A 16,903-nucleotide genomic window follows, 5' to 3' on the forward strand; every position below is an offset into this window, starting at 1 on the left:
TGCACCAACATGCAACAAACACCTGACTTCCCACCTCATCCCATTTACCAGCACACCGCCCATAGCCCTGAATGCTATGACATGCCAAGTGCTGATCCAGGTACTTTTTAAAAGCACGTGAGGCAATTCCTCTCTACCAGCCTCCCAGGCAACGCATTCCAGGCTGTCACCACCCCCTGGGTAAAAAATGTTTTCCTTGCATTCCCCCAAATCTCCTGCCCCTCACCTTGAACCTATGTCTCTTTGTGACCAACCCTTCAAATAAGGGGAACAGTTGTTCCTTATCCACTTTGTCCATGTCCCTCATGACCTTGTACACCTTAATCAGGTCACCCCTCAATCTTCTGCTTCAATTAAAACTACCCAAGCCTACCCAACCTCTTATCGCCTGATTAGCATCTATGTTAATGCATTCAGTTTCTACTTAATGTGTAACTTGTATTCAAAGCCTGAAAGGTAGGGAACTAACAATCATATCCTTGAAAGACTACTGGATCAAACACTCACCGTCTCTTTCAGAAGCATTTGCAGAAGGAATGCTGTCATCCAAATCAGGCACATTAAGGAGAGTGGCTCTCTCATCTCTCTGGACCACCATTTTAAGCTTACCCTTCGACCTTTCAATTAGTTTCTTTGCATCGCCCAATGACATGTTTTCTGTCACAGTGCCATTGATCTGTAATGGAACAAATGAATCACAATAAGGAAGAATCTGGTGCCTGACTACAAATAGCACAACCCTTATCTGAAGGCAGCAGTCAGAGTAGGACAATAACTTTCTTTATGCACAAGAAATTAAAACAGTGCTAACGTTTTCTTTGCTCTCCGGACATGTACAGCAAACATTTTCTTCCTTATCAGTATTCTCTGAGTGCAGCAATGCCAACTTCAATTACAGCACTACAATAACCTGTCTAACACTAGGATTGTTTAAATGGAGTTAAAATTACAAAAGCATTTGCCAATTAATGTAACAAACCATCACACCATTGTGCCAGAGTCATTTAACTCAATCATGATATTTTGCACGAAATGTCAAGGCTGGATATTGTTCAGGTCTTGCTGCGTTTGGACATGGACTGCTTCAGTGCCTGAGCAGCTGCAAATGGTGCTGAACATTGTACAGTCATCAGCAAACATCTCCACTTCTGACCTTATAATGGAAAGGAGGTAATTGATGAAGCAAACGGAGATAGCAGGGCCAAGGACATTACCCTGAGGAAAATGTGCACTGATATCCTGGAACTAAGGTGCTTGACCTCCACAACCACAACCATCTTCCTTTTTGGTAGGTATAGCTCCAACCAGCAAAGGGTTTTCCCCATAATTGCCACTGAAACCAGGGTTTGTTAGGGGCTATGCTGCTATGCTCGGTCAAGTGCTGCCTTGATGTCAAGAGCAGTCACTCTCACCTCATCCCCAGAGTTCAGCTCTTTTATCCATGTTTGAACCAAGATTGTAATGAGGTCTACAGGCTCAAAAGCACATACGACTTCCATACTGAACTCATAGCTGTATGACTTTCAGCATGTTCAAGTGAATGTCAATTCCAACATATTCTTAAGAAATATTGCTTGCATTAGTTTTTTCCCTCCGTACTCTCATGGACTCAGCTGGCCTCAGAATTCCACAAATTTCTGTGATCCTCCAGCATCTTGCTCAAGTAGCCATTTTTCACCTATGAGGAAGGACAGCGAGTGGTCGCAAACTATTTGACTGTACGTAGAATAGAATTGGATTCAATGCCCATACTTGCATGCAATTAGGGAATGGCTCATATTTTCCCTCCTTAACACAGGAACCGAGGCACATTTCAGTTTCCCTCCTGCTGCCCAGCTATCAACTAACTCATCCACCAAAAATGGAACACCAGGCTTGCCTGATCTGCAAGACTGAGCTACATGCGAAATAAACTCATGGAGCCATTAAGACTGCCTATGAGCTTTGCTTCAAGTGTTCTATAAACAGTAAGGGTGCTGAATTCCTTAAAGGATGCATATTTAAATATTTTCTCACCTGAAAGGCACTCTTGGGAAACTGAAGTTGTCACGAGACTGACAATGCCAAGTGAACAGTTGCATTTATTGGAAAGAACAGTAAGCAGGAAGGATCCAGTATAACACTGAGTAGAAGATGCATTCTGCAACTTCAAGTTGGGTGTCCAATGTGAAGGGGAGGGGCATATTCAAGTTTTTAAGATAATAGTCGAAAGTCACTAACCTTCAATACTACATCTCCTTCATGGATGTTGCCATCCTTAGCAGCCAAACCTTCTGATGAGATCTCCTTTACAAAAATATGGCTTGCCAATCGCAGACCATACTCTGAAAAACGACACAGCAATTTAAAAAAACTGACATTAAATAATAACTTAAATTTTGTTCCATAGAACAGGATGCATGTACAAAAACTCTTCAAATAGCTTCCAAGCACATGCAATCAAAATCCAATTTATGTAGATATTACCACTAAATTCTCTTCACTGGTTCAGATTTACTCACATTCTATTTCATACTTGATGCTCATTTTTTATTAACTGGATGCATATCATGATGACCTTAAGAGGTGGACACTTGCTCTTGCAAGTGTTAACACAGTTTCAATTATTCAGTAATCAATGTCTACATCTCCAATCGGTCTGTTCGATATGTTCAGTAAGAAGTCTCACAACACCAGGTTAAAGTCCAACAGGTTTATTTGGCAGCACAAGCTTTCAGAGTCTCACTCCTTCAGGTGAGTGAGGACTTGTGTTCACAAACAGAACATATACAGACACAAACTCAATTTACAAGATAATAGTTGGAATGTGAGTCTTTACAGGTAATTAGCTCAAAGGTACAGACAATGTGAGTGGAGAGAGGGTTAAGCACAGGTTAAAGAGCTGTGAATTATCTCCAGCCAGGCAGTTAGTGAGATTTTGCAAGCCCAAGTTGTGGAGGTTACAGATAATGTGACATGAACCCAAGATCCCGGTTGAAGCCGTCCTCATATGCAGAATTTGGCCATCAGTTTCTGCTCAGTGATTCTGCGTTGTCATGTGTCATGGAGGCCGCCTTGGAGAACGTTTACCCGAAGATCAGAGGCTGAATGCCTGTGACTGAAGTGTTTGCCGACTGGAAGGGAACACTCCTGCCGGCTGATTGTCGAGCAGTGTTCATCCATCTGTTGTCATAGCGTCTGCACGGTCTCCCAAATGCACTCACCTGATGGAGGAGTGAGACTCCAAAAGCTTGTGCTGCCAAGTAAGCCTGTTGGACTTTAACCTGGTATTGTGAGACTTCTTACTGTGCCTACCACAGTCCTATGCTGGCATCTCCACATCATGTTAGATACATTCACAATTCTGTTCATCTACCACATTAATGGAGGACCAGGCGACTTCAAGTTAATCACAAGACCTTGGATCCTGAGTCACTCTTCCAGTTTTAATATACCCACGTAGCATTACAACCATGAAGAACTGGGTCTCAGGGAATGCTCAGGATGATTGGGAAAGGTCAAATTATTTTGATTAGGTTGCTCTAATAGTAATCAGCTGTCCTAACTCACCACAAAAGCTCATACAAACACTGAACCCTTTAAGTCATCCAAAAACAACTGGTTTCCATTGAACTATATCAGAGCAAGGTGCCAACTTCTATACAAGAAACATAGAGAAAGGTGGGCAAGAAACCAAGGATTAACTGATCTCAGGCTAAACAGTTCAATTTTTAAAATGCCATGTAAATCCAGAACAGCTCTGGGTGTGTGCCTCCTTTTACAGGAACACTGGGTGGGAGTAGATTCAGGACTTTAACTTGGTTAATGTTTTAGTGACACTTCTTAAATCATTATTTCAATTTAAACATTCCCGTTTTGAAGGATAATACTGAATCTGAGCCATAGATTGATCCCTGCCAACTGTCTAACTGATTAGCATAGATCTCAGAGACAGCAATGTGCAACAACACACTCAAGGCATACATTTGTATAGATATCATTTCCATTATGTGATGAGATGGTAACCAGAGCGGAAACTCTTCACAATAGATGAAAGAGAGTGTGTATTTACTCAATAATTGCAAACTCAGGCACTAAATTCAAATTTACGCTCTTGACATTTTCACTGCCACATGCGATGCTTACCAATGTCAAACTAGCTCCACATGAGCAACAGCCATGATCAGCTGTGTGGCCTGAGTCCTTTTGGCATTATTATGCTCCCAAAGGCAAAGTAGTAAACCATAAAAAACTGTATCATCTACATCAGAAAGCAAGTTGACCACCACAAAGCATAGCCCTGTATCCAGGAAGAGCTTTTATTTTCAATGTAATTGCACTATCAAGCTCCATAGAAAATGAAAGAATTCCTGTTCTAAAAGACGATAAATGAAAACTCTGACATTAATTTAATAGAATCAGGGTGGCATCGTGGTTAGCACTGCTGCCTCACAGCTCCAGGGACCTGGGTTCAATTCTGGCCTTGGATGACTGCGTGGAGTTTGCTCATTCTTCCTGTCTGCACACGGGTTTCCTCCGGGTGCTCCAGTTTTCTTCAACAGTCCAAAGATGCGCTGGTTAGATGGACTGGCCAGGCTAAACTGCCCCTTAGAGTCCCGAGATGTGAAGGTTAGATGGAATTGCCATGGGAAACATGTGGGTTTACAGGGAAGAGCAGGGAAAAGGGCCTGAATATAAAGTGCTCTATCAGAGAGTCGGTGCAGACTCGGTGCATCATTCTGCACAGGAGGGATTCTATAATATCATTCCACCCTGACTGGGTCTGTTTACAGACACATTCCCTGCAGCACTGTATTATAAAAGTAGATCATTCATTAATTTTTATAACATGTAATTTTGTGACAATTACATGTTTGATACAAGCATTTCGCATGCTCAATTGAATTTTCCCTCTCAAAAATTCCAGATCGACTCTGCCAGCCTTGTCCTACAGATTAGATTACTAAATCCGATCACTTTATAAATTCAGCTAGCATATCCAGCTTTCCTACCCACACCATCCAATGCACTGCTGTCAAGAATGCAATAACAGGGAATTGGTTCTAGGGCACCAGTTACATTTTAATACTGTCAAGCTGGGCATTCACATATATGACGAGGAGTGCTGATTAGATTTAACTGTGTAGGGAAACAAGCCAAGCAGAATACTGCTGACATCTGTCACATAAAAATATTTTTCAGCAATGGTTACTCGATCAGAAACAGCCAACCATGATTTCTCCCTCTTGCTCCAATTGTGTTCATCTCAGAGCTCTGAAGGATAGTTATAATTTTAGCTCAAGTAACAGTACAAATGGTACATTTTCAAAACATATTACGTTCAGTATATCAACAGAACCGTTAAACATATAGCCACAAGGCACATCCTGTCTAATGATCAGTTTGATGACTATATTAAAGTTTTATTTTGTTTTGCTAAGTGACCAATGTCTCTGAATAACACGCAAGACCTTCTAAATTGTTAAGCCTCAAAATACAAGTTAGGATAGTTATGCAGCCATTGATATTTTCCTGATAAACCACATACCTTCACTTTTCCTTGATTTCACTAATGTTACTTTAATAGGTTTTGGTGGCAGATTCGACGATACCGATCTTCGCTCTGATCTTGGTGACAAGCTTCTTTCTCGGCTATCCTCCCTTCTTCCAATGCTTCTCTCACTCCTCCTCCCACTATAAGGACTCGGCCCACTCCGTCCACTTTTACGATCATAGAGTTCCTCTTCCTCATAACTATCATCCTCAGGCTCTGAAATAGGCTGGCGATCTGGCTCTGGTCTCGATACCGGCATCTGAATTTTTCGTTTTCTCCTGATTGTCTGAAAGCATCAAAAACTAAAGCATCAGTTATCAAAATAAAAGTTCTTACTTTTCCCATTTTAACTGATTTCCATTCAAATCCTTATAGCTGCTGTTCAGTGGATGGTTCTCTCAACTCAGTCAGAAGACTGTGGATTTAAGTCCCACTCCAAAAATCTGATGAAATGATCAGTACCAAGGGAGTGTTGTCTTGCTCTCTGCTGTCTTTTGACTGAGCTGTTAAATTGATGCCCCATACGCTCTCTCAGATGAGTGTAAAAGGTTCCATGACCAGTATTCGAATAACAGCAGAGAAGTTCTCCCTGGTGCTCTAACCGACATCTATCCCTCAACAGAAACCTAAAATTAGATGTAATTGTTTAACTGACTGCTGTTTGTGGGATCTCAGTGTGTAAATCAAGAGCTGTTTCTCCTATATTTCTAGAGCGTACACTTCAAAAATGTTTCATTTTGTGATGCTCTGAGGTAGTAAAACATACTATATATATGCAATTTTGCTCTTTAATTTAAAACGTTCCTCATCATTATAATGGAACAGATTGGATTCTCTGCATAATTTAACATTTTTTCCTCTGGAGTTGAGGAGGGAGAAAATCACAATGTTTGACCATTTGTGCTTTTCAACTGCCTACTATGTTATGTGGCTCGGTTTTCGTACTGGGAAATGGAATGCTCTTCAGTTCAGGCAGTCTGAAATCTGAAAAACACCGAATGAAAAATAAGCTGCATTGGACTGTGATGAGTAGCATTATCAAGCAGTTCACATATCAGTGCAATAGATGGGTGCAGTTGAACTTCTTAGTTTTAACAAAAAGAAGTTAACAATAGTGTACAAGCAAATCCTTACTCACAAAGGTAGCATTACAAATCTCAGTACCAGACCATTCCAACAGCACGGTTGAAAAAGATAAAAAGAGCAGTTCTGACAAAAGTCTACATTTCAAATGCTAACCTAGCTTTCCTCTTTACAGATACTCTACATTGCTGACTTTTGTTTTCATCTTGTTTCAAAGAGAACTAAACTCATTTCTTGTTCAAGTTTAATGCTTGGTAGAATTGCAGTGTAACATATAGGAATTTCTTCCAACTGGCTTTACCTAGTACTGGGGACTATGCATGATCCGTGCCTTTCCATATTATCTGTGGAAACAGAACTGTTAAATAAAGATGTCCTCGGAAAATCATCATCAGTCTTGCATTTTATTTTGGATTTAGCAGCTGACAATGGGGTAACAAAATAACCCCAATTTTACGACCTACAATCCTTATAAATTAATGAAAAAACATACACATTAGCAGATGGGTCTAATCTTGTTCCATGTTCATTCGCATTATCTTTTAAATGCGGTGAAGCTCTCACTAGATTTGTCTGACAGATTAAATATTGTACTTTCACTTACAATCTTTGCATTTTTTCCACTTTTCCGTAGCTGTTGGACAGCAAAAGCATGTTCCACGTTATCCATTGAAACTCCGTTAACCATTGCAACCCGATCATTCTCGCTGTGAAAGAAACAGAAGGGGAAGTGATCCAAATACTAGCGCTCTCTTTGGTAACAAATCATTATGTAGATGAGCATGAATATAATCTACTTCCTTTGGTTTTCTATGTGCGTGCAATTGCAGAATTTTTGATTACTTGTATAAACTGAAAAAACGTTTTTAACGTTGCGCTTTTCATGGCCAACCTTCATTTCATTCACTGCAAGTCTTCAGTTATATTTAAGTTAAATGAGGCAATTTAGCATTCATGGATGAAACAAAAGCTCTCTTACAAGAGGATGCTCTAAGGGCAGTACTTTCTTTTCAGTTTGGTTAGGGCATTACAATGGGCACAGCCTTGGAGGGTCGAAGGGCCTGTTCCTGCGCAGTATTGTTATTTATTCTCATTCCAACCCAAACATTCCCTTGAATAGTTATTGCAGCTAATATCATTAATAGGAGTTTTAATCATATACAATCCAAGATAACAACACATGGTCATAATGCAGAATACTCCATTTCTCCAGATATTTGATGAGCAGAAGTTAGTCTTCAGTAGATTTTCTGAACTTCATCTGACCATATGTGCTTAAATACCTCTCCTGATTCACTAATCTATAATTTAACGGTCAAGCACTTGTATAAAAGGGTTCTGGGGAGGGGGAGAACATAAATTATGAAAGAAGAAAACGCAGTTAAAAGTGTAATGATACATCGCATCTTTAGTGATGTCTCATTAAAGATACATCTTTAATGTACCTTTACATTATTCTAATAATGAGGCAACAAAAATTCATCGGGTGGTAGGAGAGATGGAATAAGAGTTGTGTACTTACTGCAGCAATCCTTCAGCGGGGCCTCCTTTCAAAACATCTGAAATTACAATTGAAGTTTCTCCACTCTGAAAGTGTGGATTATCTTTCCCTCCTGATATTGCAATTCCAAATCCAAATCCAGGAGCCTAAAGTTAAATTTACAGCTACAAATTACTTATTGTGTGTAACCAAGATGAGAAACCAAATGAAAATACACAAGCTACAAAATGTTCACCTCATCAATTAATCCAAGTATTTTTTATATGCCTGCAATTATTTGTAATCTTACTGGAAACGCTAAATAAACAACCATTTTGCTATATTACTTTGTTGATAGGGGTGGCTAATCTAAGGCTGTTGCCTTAGATGCACTACAATATCTGAAACATCACCATGCCTTTTTTCACTGCCTTTTCAGGTGGGCTTTCATTTAGTAACGTTCAGTTGTGCAAACATTGTGCTCCCTCCCATCTCTTTCACTTTTTTACCATCCCTTACTCAGAGTAATATGACTTAAATTGCCAGAAAGAATCAGTGGCAAAATATATTGTCTGACAGAACTTGAGAGGGAAAAGAAAAACAAGCACCGGAACACATGGTGTTCTCGTAGGATTGCTTATTCAATTTGGATTATAGTAACACAGCACCCGAGCACTGGCTACCCTCACTGCATTCTCATTTTTTCCTGCTAATCTGTTGAGAGGTGGAAGCCAATGCTTCCACCTGGCAAAATGGCAGTGAAATATCCACGGTTGAGTTCAACACCATACAACCACACTAGCAAGATTCAAAAACTATTTTCCTGTTTTGCACTGTTGCCATAAATGTGGCAAAACATGTGTTAGTTAAAAATTAAGTTCAGTTTTCCAAAGTGGCATGATCTTTCAATCAAATCTGTAGTCGCCATACTAATTGAGAGCGCTGCAATTCATTCCACTGCACATGCATCCAGAAGTAGGTCAAACATTTCAAACACTGGTAGAAAACAATTGAACACGTCTTTACATTTGGAAAACCAAAACAGTGTTTGAGGTAGGTCAAGGTTTAAAAAAAAAACAAAAATGAATTAACGATGTTAAACAAGACAAAAACACCAAGACTCGGTCTCAATAATACCTTTCTGTAGAGACCATGCAGAGTCTGAAGTATAAAATGTGTCAAAAATTCTACTTTGGACTTGAATCAACAATTGAAGCTATTCCAGTTCATCCAAGAATGCAGAATATCAGATCTCCTGAACTTCTCCCATTTTAATACATATTGGGGTGTACAATAAGATGCAGTAGATCATCAGATATCTTGTAGTTCCAGTTCTCCCCTTGACCATGCAATGATGCATGTCTAGAAGTCTGAAGTCAGGATTTCTCCAGAATCTGCTGCATTTTCCTGTCCAAATTAGGACAAAGCTCTCCTTCTAAGAGTGCAAGTCAGCATTGGCAAAGACAAGAAAGTATTGCTTTGATAAATAAATGCTAGATTGACTACTCCTTCAATTATATGTTGCAATGGTCCCCTAAGTGTTAAAATTCCCACGATAACGCACCTCAAGCAGCTATTTTGCAGCAACTTATGAAACTCACAGTTTAGAAAGCACCCAAACCTCAGAGCTGCCAGGGTGGCATTCTGACAAAGGAACGAGAATAAATAAAAGTGGAATACTTTTAGCAGCATTCACAATAGAAATGAAAGCAAAGTCCAAGCTACACCAATGAATAATTAATGACCATATTAACTCTCTTTAAACATCTGAAGGATGCCCAGGTAGAAATGGGAGTAAGATTCTGGAGTTGAAAGTTTTTGAAATCATTGCAGCACAACCACTGAGCCAAAAAACTCCAAACATCTCCCCTAATAAATCAGGCTAACCAGAACGTTTCAACAAATTACTGAAGGATGAAAACGCCAAGTCACTCGTTATTGAATTGATTGCAGAGAATACAGAGGGGCTCAAATATAACCAATCTGAATATCCAGTGAAAACATTCTGGCCAGTCAGCAGAAGTAGGCTATGAAAGTGCTGTTATTCTAAACAAAGAATTACAAACCAGCATGTTCAGTTAGATGTCCTTCCTCCCACTGATCTACCTTTAAACCACTTCCACTCCACCAAACACCATCCATGGAACAAGTACATTCAATGGAACTTACTCAACAACAGCATACAGTAGTCATCAAATCAGCCCAAGATCTTTGCATTGAGGCTAATATTTCAAATCAATAACGTGAATATATGTCAGTTAATGGAAGAATCGTAGAAGTGACAATTCATAGATTTTGAGAAGCACCAAATCACAATAACCCTAAATGAAGCATAAGGAAGTTACCAATTCTTACGGTAAGAATCATTTCTCAAGCCATGCTTATTATATTGCCAAACTTCTCTCCTCCTAAATATCGAGTCTTTGGTGGAGCATGGCTCCACAAGCACCCTTCAAGTACCAAGTCTTCATCCAAATGTTGATTAACTGTCTCACCATTCTGGCATCACAATGATCCAAATCTCTCAAACTCTCCTCATTGTGAAGATATCACCTTGTGTGTAGCACATATGTAGGAATTGCAACAGTGCTGTCCTTGTGAGCAGCAATTGCTCAATCCATAAAATGGGTCTGTCTCCGACAAAGGGTCATCTAGACTTGAAACATTGGCTCTATTGTCTCCCCACAGATGCTGTCAGATCTGCTGAGATTTTCCGGCATTTTCTATTTTCATTCTGTAGCGTACCTTCAAATAACTAAATTTTCCTGCGGCAAGATATAGACCGATTGGAGACTTGGGCAGGGAAATGACAGATGGAGGTTAATCCGGACAAGTGTGAGATAATGCATTTTGGAAGGTCCAATGTGTGTTGGAATTATATAGTAAATAGTAGAATCCTTGGGATTACCGACAGGCAGAAAGACATGGGCATACATGTCTACCGATCACTGAAAAGGGCAATGCAGGTAGATAAGATAGTCAAGAAAGCATATGGCATGCTTGCCTTCATCAGTCAGGGCATTGAGCATAAAAACTCGCAGGTCATGCTGCAGCTGTACAGACCTTTGTTGGGCTTCATTTAGAATATTGTATACAATCCTGGTCACCACATCACCAGAAGCATGTGAAAGCTCTAAAGAGGGTACAGACGAGGATACTGCCTGGTCAGGAGGATATTAGCTATGAGGAGAGGTTGGATAAACTTGGTTTGTTCTCACTGGAACGGTGGAGGTTGAGGGGTGACCTGATAGAGGTTTACAAGATTATGAGTGGCATGGACAGAGCGGAAAGTCAGATGCTCTTTCCTAGGGTAGAAAAGTCAAGTACTAAGGGGCATAGGTTTAACTAACCTAGTATGTTAACTAGGCGACATAGGACAAAAGTGCGTGGGGAAAAGTTTAGAGATCTACGATTCTATGCGTGAGGCAAGTTTTTTTTAAAAAGAGGGTGGTGAATGTCTGGAACGTGCTGCCCAGGGAGGTGGTGGGAGCATGTATGATAGCAGCATTTAAGGGGCAACTAGGCAAATACATGAATAGGATAGGAATGGAAGGATACGGACTCTAACTACATACAGTTTTAGTTTAGGCAGGCTTGCAGGGCCTGTTCCAGCACTGTACTGTTTTTGGTTCTCTTTGTTCTCTATAACTTATTTGTCCAATAAGTGGACCAATAAGAGATTGGTGAGTTTGTGTAAACCAGACAGAAACGCAACACTGATATGTACATGTAACTTCCGGCAAGGATGACAGGCTAGCAACGAGCAGTGGGTGACTATTTTTGCTATTTCCACTCCCTAACCCAGAAATGAGGTCAATTGTAACCTCCCTATTGTCACCCTGCTAGCCCAGAATAGCCCAGGAAACAACCTAGTTGAAATTGCTCATTTACAGATCGTCTTTATCAAGGCTATCATGATAGCATCTGCTATATACAAACTTCTGTCGGAGTTTCCTCATCATTTGGAACCACGTCTTTCAGGTTCAAGATGTTTAAAGGAAAAAGACGTTTCCTTTGGCAGTTTCCTGCCATCTGGACCTGACCTATTGTACATCTGAATACTTAATCCCCTGGAGTTCACTGGATAGTTAAATGTAGCTGATGACTCACCCTGTGAAGTGTGACTGTCTGCTGTTCCCAGATCACTGTTTCCTCCATGACTGTATTCTGCAATAAGAAATGGCATCAGTAAATTTAGAATAGAGATTGTATTTTCAAAAAAATGACAATTGGAAACTCATTGAAAATAAACTTAAATATTTATAAAAATCTTCATTAAAAAATCTGGTTTTCAAGCATTCCAACTAAAAGCTCAACAATAACACGTTAATAAATTTTAACAGCAAAATTCCACACGCAGCTGAGAAAGGGACCTCAGTTCTGATCCACAATACTATGTTAACAGAGTTGAAAAATCTGTGAAGCAGCAAATTACTGAAATCTGAACATTTACAAACTGTAATTTTGCACTGATTCACGCCTTCCATATTCTGCTCCCAGTGACCACCTACAGCAGAAATTCTCTTAATTCCAAAAACAGACAGAACCAGTTAGGAAACTTACACATTGTTCAACAATGTCAATTCCTTAGATCCCTCAATAACCCCCACAAGGTTTCACATCCAAAAAAGACTCTCTGCAAATCACTTACAACAGCACTTTGAAGGTTAACTATCTAACCTCACGATCTCCATTCACAATAATACGTTTGCAGCTGTCAATCTTCTCACTCAACTCTTTCCCCTCCATCTCTGATGCCCATGGTCCGAGTAAAACCCTGATCCGCAACGGCTATGGCTCAAGTGTCGGTCTCTGAAGCCCAAGTAGTACAAGACATGAACAAAAGTGTCAGGAATGTAGAGGTCGCTTCAGATCAACTATATTTGGAAGTGGGATTAATTTAGTGCTTGTGTATCAGTAAGGGTAAAACTCATGTTTAACAAAGGATGTTTGCATATGTGGGGTTTTGGTTTCTAGTGCAGTGAGGGGGCTTGGCACATGTAAACAAGCTTGGAGATGCAAAGAGATGTTGCCTAGCAACAGAGGCACCTTTAGAGAAAATAACTCAGTTTAGTTTTTAACTGGAATCCAGAATAACAGTTTTGTAGGGAGAGAGAGAATATTGATCAGAACTGCTAGAAGAAAAACAATATAATGGACTAAGAGGCAAGGAAGCAATTGTCAGAAATAAAAATAGAACTGCCACTTAAGGAAACTAGAGAAATAAAGAGAGGTTTCCAAAAAGTCTGCAGTTAAAAGAAAACTGGAGCCAGTTCAGCTCAGACAGACAGACTCAAGAAGGAATTGGCTAGTGAGAAGCCAGAAAGGTATCTGAAGTGGTTCTAAGGTGTGTGATATTTTACAACAGTGTGTTAGTTTTAGTTTATTTATTAGTGTCATAAGTAGGCTTTCATTGACAACGCAAAGAAGTTAGTGTGAAAAGCCCCTCGTCACCACACTAAGGCTTCTGTTCAGGTACACTGAAGGAGAATTTAGTATAGCCAGTGCACCTAGCCAGCATATCTTTCAGACTGTGGGAGGAAACAGGGAGAACATGCAGACTCTGCACAGACAGCAACCCAAGTGAGACATTAGCTGAAATGATTGTGAAGCAATTGGTGGCTAGACCTGCAATTGTGTAAAAGCATTCAAGACAAAGGAATCCTGAAAGGCGAGTTGCAAAACTTGGGAGGCAAATCCTTGTTAAAACTACAGAGAGGAAGTTCTGTTTGAAAGGATAGTTGGAAAACCTGGGGACAGATTCTTGATTAAAATAGCTGATGGAAAACATTGTTTGAACTAAGATTTGAAAACATGTCTTTTGGAAACACTCAAGTACCATCTGGGGGGAATTCAAAGAGAAATCCATGAAAGATCCATTCAGTGGCATCTATCATTTGGTTTCAGAGTGGAGTGTTATCCTTGAAGTTTGTGTACATTTGTGAAGATGAGGAGGAGTGAAGGTGTATTCTATGAAAACCAAACTTTTCATGTGTACGAAATGTTTTTCTCTTGTTAAAAATTAAATAACAGCTGTATTATACAGCAACTACATTTCTAAAGTCCTTCCTTCATTGACTGAATTGCATGAAGGGTTGTGAAGGACTCAATATAGAAGCAAGATCTTTTTTTTGCCTCACCGACGCCCATTTCTTTATGGATCAAAGTATACCAATCCCAGCAGAATAAGAGATTTACAGCATGGAAACAGGCCCTTAGGCCCAGCTTGTCTAAGCTGCCCATTTTTTTGAACCACCAAGCTAGTCCCAAGTGCACATGTTTGACCCATATCCATTTTACTCATGCAACTGTAAATGCTTTTTAAAAAAAACTGTACCCACCTCTACTACTGATTTCTGGCAGCTTGTTCCAGACACTCACCACACTATGTGAAAAAATTGTTCCTCAGGACCCTGTTGTCTCTCTCCTCTCTCACCTTAAACTAATGCCCTTTAGTTTTAGACTCCCCTACTTTTGGGAAATGATATTGACAATCTACGCCCCTCATTATTTTATAGATTTCTATAAGATCCCTCCTAAGCCTCCTACGCTCCAGAGAAAAAAGTCCCAGTCTATCCAGCCTCTCCTCATAACTCAATCCATCAAGTCATGATAGTATCCTAGTAAATCTTTTTTGCATTCTTCCAAGTTTAATAGTATTCTTTCTACAAGAGGGTGACCAGGACTGTACACAGTACTCCAAGTGTGGCCTTACCAATGTCTTGTACAATTTCAACAAAGCGTCCCAACTCCTGTGTTCTGACCAGTGAGACTAACCATGCCGAATGCTTTCTTCACCACCCCTGTCTATCTGTGATTCCACTTTCAAAGAGCTATGAACCTGTAATCCTAGATCATAGAATCCTACAGTGCAGAAAGAGGCCACTCAGCCCATCTAGTCTGCACCAACCACAATCCCACCCAGGCCCTATCCCTATATCCCTACATATTTACCCACTAATCTGTCTAACCTATGCATCCTGGGACACTAAGGGTCAATTTAGAATGGCCAATCAACCTAGCCTGCACATCTTTGGATTGTAGGAGGAAACCGGAGCACCCACAGGAAACTCATGCAGACACGGAGAATATGCAATCTCAACACAGTGACCCAAGCCAGGATTCGAACCCAGGTCCCTGGAGCTGTGAAGCAGCAGTGCTAACCACTATGCTACTGTGCCACCTAGATCTTTATTTGAAGACTCTCTCCAACGCCTTACCATTAACTGAGTAAGTCCTGCCCTGGTTCGATCGACCAAAATGCATCATCCTTCGTTTATCTAAATTAAACTCCACCTGTCATTATCAGTCCATTGGCCCAACTGATCAAGATCCCGTTGCAATCCTAGATAACCTTCATTGTCCACCATACCACCAATCTTGGTGTCATCAACAAACTTTCTAACCACACTTCCTAAATTCTCACCCAAATGATTAATATAAATGACAAATAACAGTGGACCCAGCACCGATCCCTGAGGCACACTGCTGGTCACAGGCCTCCACTGTGAAAAACATCCTCCACAACCACCCTTTGTCTTTTGTCATCCAGTCAATTTTGTATCCAATTGGCCACCTCACTCTGGATTCTGAGAGATTTAACCTCACGCGACAATCATGTGGTTGGCACCTTATCAAAGGCCTTGCTAAAGTCTTTGCAGACAATGTCGACTGCATTGCCCTCATCTACCTTCTTGGTTACCCCTTCAAAAAAAATTCAAATTCATGAAACATGATTTTCTACTCACACAGCCATGCTGACTTTCCCTAATCAGTCCCTGCTTCTCTAAATGCCTGTATCAGATCCTCTCTCAGAATATAGGAGTAATAGGAGAGAAATGAAGATTTTTGTTCACATTATAAACTTGTAGTTGATATGGGGATAAACAAAGGCAAATATTTACAAACAAAATTTTCTGAAGCCAAGTGGCGCAGCAGACACCCAGAACTCAGTTCACCAAAATAAATGCTGAAATGTACAAAATCCGTATAATCAGAGATATTGAAAGCATACAACTAAATGTTTCAATCATACAAATTAAAACTCTCATACATATAATAGTTACTTTGTTTTTACTTTGTAGCTTTATAACTTTCTACAAGTTAATTGTTTAGTCAAAAACTGGCTTAATCGTAATTAACAAATCAATTAGATAGAAAGCCTCCTAAATTTATGACTGGTGCCAAAAAGTGCCTCCAGTCTTTAATCAACACTGAATGCGAGGCTTTGTTCAAGCAGTGCTTCTGTGAGAGTGCATATCCCAACACACAATACGCAGATTTGTTTCCGGAATTAAGAGTGCTGAAGTGGCAATCATTTTGATGAAGTTTTTTTTTAAAAGTTACTGATGTAATTAAGGCAGAAGCAACAAAAACTGACACTGGTTCTAGCTGAACATGTGATGAAGCCAGTCAGGCAGGACAGGCTGCACTTTTAAACCACAAAAAGTGGACGAATACATCTCAACATGACTATCTGATGTGACCTCCCTCAATTATTCACTCTTCATGGCAGACAGATTTCGGTGATGGGATTCATTGTCAACAGCAGAGGTGGTAGGAAATTAGGAATGGTAATTGAAAATCCTCTGCAAACAGAGCCAGCTACACTTATCGTGAATGGAAATGAACAGTAATATTTAGGTTTAATTTAACCAGATATATGGCTGATTTGAACAAAAGCGAGTGAGAGAACAGATAGAGAGGATACCTACAGAAACCACCCCCTGTTCCCACCCATTCTCCCACACCCAGAGACACTGTCCCTTTCCCACGTCCCAACAGCTCCTGGAGACCATCCCTGTCCT

At 40.2% G+C, this 16,903-nt stretch overlaps 1 protein-coding gene across 9 annotated transcripts in view; it reads right to left on the reverse strand.

The window, feature by feature from the left end:
* Window positions 1-16,903, reverse strand: part of tjp1a (tight junction protein 1a) — a 222,131-nt gene that overhangs the window by 66,817 nt on the left and 138,411 nt on the right. For all 9 annotated transcript variants that reach the window (XM_080216273.1, XM_080216272.1, XM_080216271.1 and 6 more), the window contains 6 exons: window positions 12,207-12,263; window positions 8,139-8,263; window positions 7,221-7,323; window positions 5,528-5,819; window positions 2,221-2,324; window positions 508-676 (listed from right to left, as the gene is read on the reverse strand). In XM_080216273.1, coding sequence (XP_080072399.1) covers window positions 508-676; window positions 2,221-2,324; window positions 5,528-5,819; window positions 7,221-7,323; window positions 8,139-8,263; window positions 12,207-12,263 — 850 coding nt within the window. The remainder of the gene's footprint in view (window positions 1-507; window positions 677-2,220; window positions 2,325-5,527; window positions 5,820-7,220; window positions 7,324-8,138; window positions 8,264-12,206; window positions 12,264-16,903) is intronic.

The sequence above is a fragment of the Carcharhinus amblyrhynchos genome, chromosome 32 (assembly GCF_965287045.1).
Source record: "Carcharhinus amblyrhynchos chromosome 32, sCarAmb.v2.hapA, whole genome shotgun sequence".
In the NCBI taxonomy this organism is placed as follows: Eukaryota; Metazoa; Chordata; class Chondrichthyes; order Carcharhiniformes; family Carcharhinidae; genus Carcharhinus; species Carcharhinus amblyrhynchos.